This window comes from Galeopterus variegatus, unplaced genomic scaffold (genome assembly GCF_000696425.1).
Source record: "Galeopterus variegatus unplaced genomic scaffold, G_variegatus-3.0.2 Scaffold4680, whole genome shotgun sequence".
Lineage (NCBI taxonomy): Eukaryota > Metazoa > Chordata > Mammalia > Dermoptera > Cynocephalidae > Galeopterus > Galeopterus variegatus.
This window is the reverse complement of record NW_007730791.1, coordinates 33,996-41,607: the sequence shown is the minus strand read 5'-3', so window position 1 is coordinate 41,607 and position 7,612 is coordinate 33,996. Positions and strand designations below refer to the sequence as shown.

At 37.9% G+C, this 7,612-nt stretch overlaps 1 protein-coding gene across 1 annotated transcript in view; it reads left to right on the top strand.

Annotated features, from left to right (window-relative positions):
* Window positions 1–1,037: 1,037 nt before the first annotated feature.
* ST3GAL5 (ST3 beta-galactoside alpha-2,3-sialyltransferase 5) overlaps window positions 1,038–7,612 on the top strand; it is a 23,412-nt gene continuing 16,837 nt past the window's right edge. The window contains exons 1-2 of the mRNA XM_008588131.1: window positions 1,038–1,159; window positions 3,390–3,501. Coding sequence (XP_008586353.1) covers window positions 1,038–1,159; window positions 3,390–3,501 — 234 coding nt within the window. The remainder of the gene's footprint in view (window positions 1,160–3,389; window positions 3,502–7,612) is intronic.

Genomic DNA, 7,612 nt, shown 5'->3' with positions numbered 1-7,612 from the left:
GTCTTTATTCTGTGAGGCCAGCTAAAAACCCAAAGTTCTGTTAAGTTGAGAGATAGGGAAAAACTGATATGGGGGGAGATGTACCAATTTCTACTACGGCACCCTTTGGAATATTATTTAAAACTTCAAAAATTGAGAATAAAATTAATTGAAAAGAATAAGTAGGCAAGCATACCCAAGAACATATTTTTTTTAAAGAAAAGTTTCTTTTAAAATTGCCTTATTTTTAATATTTTTTCTTAATGTAGCAGTTTCCTTGTTTCTAATGTAACACTTTCTCTTTAAACTTTTTTATTATGGAAATATCAAACATATGCACTAGTGGAGAGAACCATATAATGAACCCCATGTACCCATCTTACAGCTTCAACAGTTACTAGTTTAAATGTAGTCTTGTCTCATTCATTCCCCCCCGACCCCTACTCACCTCCTTCCTGATTTTTTTGAAAAAATCAGATCATCTTATTTTTGCTGTTTCATCTGTAAATATTTCTGTATATATCCCCAAAAGGTAAAAGGTCTTTTTAAAAAGTTTTTTAAAACTATTTTGGGATAGTTGTGGGTACATTTGTAAGAAATAATCCAGAGAGATCCTGTGTACCCTTTACTCAGCCTCCCCCAATGGTAGCACCTTGCAAAACTGTCATACCATTTCACAACTGGGATTCTGATGTGGTGCAGCCAAGATACAGAACATATCCATCGCCACAAGGATCCCTTGTGTGGCACTTTTATAGCCATACCTACCTCTGCCTCCAAACCCCTGACACCCATTAGTCTATTCTCCATTTCTATCATTTTTGTTGTTTCAAGAATGTTAGGAATTATACAGTATGTAATCTTCTGGTATCGGCTCAGCATAATCTCCTCTAGATCCATCCAAGTTGTTGCATGTATCAGTAGTTCATTCCATTTCACTGCAGAGTGGTGTTCCATGATATAGATGATGTACCACGGAAAGGCTCTTTTAGAAACATCTGCACCTAACTCTTCCTTCTTTTTTTCACCCACTGTGCTCTTTCCCTGTCTTCACAGCAATGCCAAGTGAATATAATTGTGTTAAACTGAGAAGTGATTGCTCAAAGCCTTCCCTGCAATGGTACACCCGAGTTGAAAACAAGATGAGAAGACCCAGCTTGTTGTTAAAACACATCCTCAAGTAAGTACAACCCCAGGGGCCATAAGATCCCATTGATTTGGGTCAACTGTGTAGAATCAGGAGAAAAATTCAATGACAGCCCTAAAGATTGCTGGTGTGGGAGAGGCATAGTTGGTCAAAGGATCATTTAAAGGCACATCTGGGTGAAGATTCAGTGCACTGATTAAATGGGTTTATGTGTTCAGCTGTACTTGGTAAGAGTAGAGCCCAGTAGCCATTCAGGCTCTGTACCTGATCTTGGGTGCCCAAGAGAGTAGTGTTACGGTACAGGCTCTTCTTGCCATTATTTAACAAAGGAGGGCTTTTTCCCTTAGCTATTTTAGGTTTCGCACTCGGGAGAGTGTGGCACTGGGAGTGCAGTGGCGCTCCCGCCGCGGGTTCGGATCCTATGTAGGGATGGCCGGTAGGCTCACTGGCTGAGCACGGTGTGGGCGACACCAAGCCAAGGGTTACGATCCCCTTACCGGTCACACGCACACACACACACAAAAATAAATGAATAAATAAAATGTAGTTAAAGTTCCCTAAAGGCATTTGAATACCATTAAAAATTGAGTACCGAGAAGGATGACAGGTGTTTCAGCCAGGTCATCCTTATATCCTAGTAGGTGGTAGAATTGATAAAGAAGGAACTTGTCAGGTTTTTGATACCAGCCAAACCAAGTCAAAAATTACCCTTTTTTCATGTCTAAAGATAGAAATCCAGCCTTGAAATCTGTCTCCCATCTCACTTGACTAATTTAGGAGGTGTAGAAGGAAAAAGGTGAGAAAAGGAAATTTATATGAATAAAGATTTGTATTCAATAAGTCTCTTTTTAGTCATCAACCAATATTTATTGATGTGTACCATGTGCCTGGCACTGTGTTGGGTGCTGACCATGTGGCCGCAAACAGGATAGACCTGGGCCACATGCTATGTATGGCGTGGGCAAGGCAGACTCACACCCGGGATTACAGTACAATGTGATAAATGCTGTAGATACTGGGCTTGCTTTGAACACCCTGTTCTTTACTTCTTTCTTTTCTTTTTTTTTCTTAAATCAAAATAAAGGAAGTTTTACATTCGCTGCAGGTAACACCTTTTCTGGGGGCTGTAGAGAGGAATAGTAATACAAAGTTCACCAGACTCAAAATTCAAAAGCTATAAAAGGTACTGGGCAAAACATCCCATCCCTACTCCCCACATTTCTCCTCTACACTATAGATAACTGATGTTACCAGTTTCTTGTGTATATGAGAAATATTTTGTATATGCGTTCTCCCTTTCCCCTCTGGCCAACTTTATTTTCTACACAAATGGTAGCATCGTATTCACTTAACATTATACTTGATCCCAGGGAAAAATTAAACTCACAGGTTTTCATGGGAAGCCTGTTGAAATGAGAATTAAGACGTCTTGAGAACACTCTCAGCAACATGTCCTCTCGCTGTCATCCTCAAACCTTAAGAAGTATTTAGCATTGTGTACAGGATATTATGCTAGATGTTATGTTTTTAAAACTGCCCCTTTCTACAGAAAGTGGATTATTTCCCCCTTAAGATTATTCCTTAACTTTGTCTTTCCAAGAACACAAATTATTTAAAGCAATGGTTCTTAAACTTTGGCTTAAATATTTTTTTTTTTAACTTTTAATTTGTCAATGTCACTAGGGAACTTATTAAAAATGAGATTTACAGAATCAAGACTTGACTCAGTTCTTTATTTTCTCCAAATCCTGTCTCTGTGTGTGTTAAACTATATCATAATGTACATTTATCAGATCTATAAAAATAGATTTTTTAGATGGTTTTAAGAGTACCTAGTGGTAATATCTCACTTTAGCCAGTCTCATTTCTGGGTAGAAGTATTTACAAGTGTTAAAAGTTGATTGTTTCTTTTGTCTCCCCCTGCTTTTTTTAAGGCCTGCCAATATTTTAAAGTAGTAAAAAATAAAAACTTAAATTCTATAGTTCAAATCTATTTCTTGATTTTTTTTTCAGTCCAGTAATCTGCATTGTGATTCAGATTTTATTATGGTGCCCTTCCAAAAAGTTTTTTTATATTTATATATAACAAAGAGAGTCATGAATGATCAGTTTATCTTGTTAGGAAAATAGGAAATGGCACCTTCCTTTCACCCTGGGGTCAATTTAATGATAGTACTTTTATGTTGCATGACAGCCAAACCTGATATTATTTCTCATGATTATCACATGATGGCATCATGCTACCTAATTGATTTTTTTCCAGATGCACATTGCTTGTGTTTGGAGTGTGGATCCTTTACATCCTCAAGTTAAATTATACTACTGAAGAATGTGACATGAAAAAAATGCATTATGTGGACCCTGACCACGTAAAGGTTAGATATTTCGTTGGGGTGGTTTCAAGCGTACACTTAAACTATAATATCATCTCTAATGTGTTACAAACAAATGTTAGTGAAAATTTGACAACGAAGGGAAAATACTAAATCTTAGCACTACAAAACCAAAGACAATCCCCCACCAAAAAAACAACAAACTCACCCATCTACCCACAGTATTCTTTGTTTGTTTGTTTTAGTTTATCTTATTTAAAAAAAAATTTTTGCCTCAAAATAAGTCTTAATACATTTAAAAAGACTAAGATCATAGAAAATATGTTCTGTGACCACAATAACAGAAGGCAATTTAGAAAATTCACAAATGTGTGGAAATTAAACGACATCCTTCTAAATAAACAATGGGTAAAAAGAAAAATCACAGGGAAAGTAGAGAGTATTTTGAGATAAAAATCAAAGTGCAACATATCAAAATTTATAGGATGCAGGGCTCATGCAGTGCTTAGAAGAAAACTTATACTTGTAAACACCTATATTAAAAATAAGGAAAGTCTCAAATCAGTAATGTAAACTTCTGCCTTAAGAAAATAGAAAAAAGGGAGAAAACTAAACCAAAAGCAAGTATAAGTAGGAAAGAACAAAGATTACAGCAGAAACATATGAAATAGGGAATTAAAAAACAATAGAGAAAATCAACAAAACCAAAAGTTGATTCTTTAAAAAGATCAACAAAATTTGCGAACTTTTATCTACACTGACCAAGAAAAAAAGAGAGAAGATTAAAATTACTATAATCGGAAATAAAGCAGGGTCATTATGACATTGTCAGTATGGCTTTTTAAGGTCTTAAGATTTAGTTTCTCTTTCTCATTTGCATTTTTGTTCTACCGGTGGGTTTTGTTCTTTCTAGGGTATTAATGGTAGTGATTATCATTTTTTGGATTCCAGATGCAGGACTTCCTTGAGAATTTCTTGCAGGGCTGGTCATGTGGTGGTGAACTCCCACAGTTTTTGTTTGTCTGGAAAATACACTATTTTTCCCTCATTTCTGAAGGAGAATCTTGCTGGGTATAGTATTCTTGGCTGGCAGTTTTTTTCTTTTAGAGTTTTGAATATATCATCCCATTTTCTTCTGGCCTGTAGAGTTTCTGTTGAGAAGTCTGCTGTTAGTCTGGTGGGGGCTCCCTTATGGATGACTTGATGCTTTTCTCTTGCTTCTTTTAAGATTCTCTCTGTCTTTGAGCTTTGCCAGTTCGACCATAATGTGTCTTGGAGAGGAACTTTTTAGGTTGAATCTGTTTGGGGCTCTTTGAGCTTTCTGGATCCAAAGGTCTGTGTCTGTCCCTATACCTGGGGAGTTTTCTGTTATTATTTCATTGAATAGATTTTCCATACCTTTTCTTTTCTCCTCCCTTTCTTGAACACCCATGATTTGAATGTTTGTGTGCTTAAAGTTGTTTGGTAGCTCTCTTAGATTTTCTTTATTTTTCAAAATGCTTTTTTCCTCCTGGGTTATTTCAAAAAGACTATCTTCATGATCAGAAGTTCTTTCACGGGCTTGTTCTAGCCTGCTGCTTAAGTTATTAGTTGTGTTTTTCATTTTGTTGAGTGAATCTTTCAGTTCCATGTGTTCTACTACACTCTTTTTTAAGGTATTAATCTCTTTGTATATTTCCTTCTTCATATCCTGGAGTTTTTTTTTTCTCATTTCATTATGTTGCCTAACTGAGTCTTCTTGTATCTCAGTGAATTTCCTTAAGATTGTTACTCAGGATTCCTTTTCAGTCATTTGAAGGATTTCCTGCTCTATAGGGTCTGGTATTTGAGAATTACTATATCCTTTTGGTGGTGTCATATATTCTTGGCTTTTCATATTTCTAGTATCTCTACATTGCTGTCTGGTCATCTGTTAGAGTGGTCACTTCTTCTATTACTCTGGAGTGGGCTTTGAGGAGAGAAACGTCGTCTTTTCCTGTTCTCCACTGATGCCTCTCCTGGTGTCAATACAGTTGCGTGTCTGGCCTACATTGCTGTCTGGTCATCTGTTAGAGTGGTCACTTCTTCTATTACTCTGGAGTGGGCTTTGAGGAGAGAAACGTCGTCGTCTTTTCCTGTTCTCCACTGATGCCTCTCCTGGTGTCAATACAGTTGCGTGTCTGGCAGGCCACCTGCATGGTGGCTGTAGCTACTGGTGTGGTGTCGAGCTACTTTTGCAGCAGCCGTGGCTGTGGCAGTGGCTGTCGTGAGCCACCCATGTGGAAGTGGTGTGTTCAGCGGGCTCTCTTGCCTGCTTTGGTGTGGGGAGGGCTGCCTTTGGCTCCTGCCTAGGATGCCAGGCATCGCTCTCTTGCCTGCTTCTGGGTGGAGGGAGCTGCTTTTGGCTCCTGCCTAAGACCCCAGGTGTTGCTCTCTTTTACTCCACAGTATTCTTCTCCCATTGATTGCAGCCATGGCATGGGGTGAAGTGGGTTCCATTCGACACACTCTAGAGCACTTGTCATTGAGTTAATATGCCCCAGTGCTGCCTGTGTGCATGTTCTTAAAACAGACAAGAAAGAAATCCTCTTAATATCACCTGTCATTCCTGTGTTTTGTTTTTAGTCTTAGCTATCTTACATTGTATTTCAAGGTTTTTCTTTCAACTTATGTTTATTTTTCTAAATCAATTTACATACTAAATGCTCATTTTACTGATAATTTGAGTGGTTAAATTATCCAGTAATGTTTAGTTCAGGGTGAAAGAAGAGATGATTTTAAATAAGGTAGCGTGGTAGGAATCACAACTGACATGTACAGATGCTTTCCATATGTTATCTCACTTAATCATTGTCATGACCGGGAGACATACGAGTATCATCACCATCTTACAGATCAGATGACCTGGAAGGTTGAGCTGCTTACCCAAGTCCACATCTAGTTTAGTTAACTGGTTCAGTTGACCTAGTTTAGTGTTTACTGTTGTAAAAGTGTGTTAGCAATATTAACTCATTTTAACCCTCATAACAGTCCTGGGATGAGGTACTGTGATCATTCCCATGTCACAGCTGAGGAAACTGAGGGGCAGAGAGATTAAATAACTTGAGCAAGGTCACCTAAGCTAGTAAGTAGTGAAGTCAAGTAAGTGGAGTAGTTGAACTCAGTGGTGTGGTTTCAGAGTCCGAGCTCGTGACCACTCTGCTGACTGCCTGGGTGGGAAATATCCACAGAGAAGAAGCCAGAATTTGTAGACAGCATGGTACAGAGAGGAAACAGCTTAATTTTTTTTTTTTTTTTACCTAGATTCAAATTTAATTGTCAGTTAGTAACAATTAAACCTTAGGCAAGTTACTTAACTGTTTTGAGTCTCAGTTATCTCTATTGTGATATGTAGATAACAACATCTGTGTAGTAAGATATTCGTAAAAGTTGAATAAGATACACAAAGCTCCTTTTCTAGAACTGATTTTTATTCACATGGTTCTGCTTTAATCTGTATATCCTTTGAAGTGCCTCAAATTTTTTGTGGTAAGACAGCTATAAACAAGTAAATGAAGAGCCTAGTTAATAAATGCACAGCTTGCATCTGCAGAATCATTGAGTCTTAGGGGTCTTCCTGGTCACAGAGACTTTCTTTGCCTTCCTTTCCTTGCTGTGTATCTGTCCTCAGATGTTCACTGACCCATTTCATTTCATCCACATTAAGACATCTGCTTTGGTGGAGCAGGATGTGTCCAGTCTCCTCTGCTTGGGTTTCCCTGTCCTCCCGATCTGTCCTGCCTTGCAGAAATCCCCCAAATCCCTTTCAATTCCAAGGTGCTTCACAGTTCCCTTGGAAAACGTTTCTAGACATCCTGTCTCTGTTTTTATCTCCTGGGAATGGCCTAGAATAACGGCAGTAGGTGTGACTCACGGGTATGCTGTGAGCCCTTCCCTTTGTTTCTTTGTTGCACTTTTTCACTTTCTTTTTCATTATTGAGTTATAAGAGCACTTTGTGTGTTCTGGATACCAGTCCCCCATATGAGGTAGATGATTTGCAAATATTTTCTCCCATTCCTTAGGTTGTCTTTTCACTTTCTTGATGGCACCATTTTCAACACAGATGTCTTTAATTTTGATGAAGTTTGGCTTTTTTTTTTTTTTTTTTTTTTTTTTTTTTTTTTTTTTTTTTTT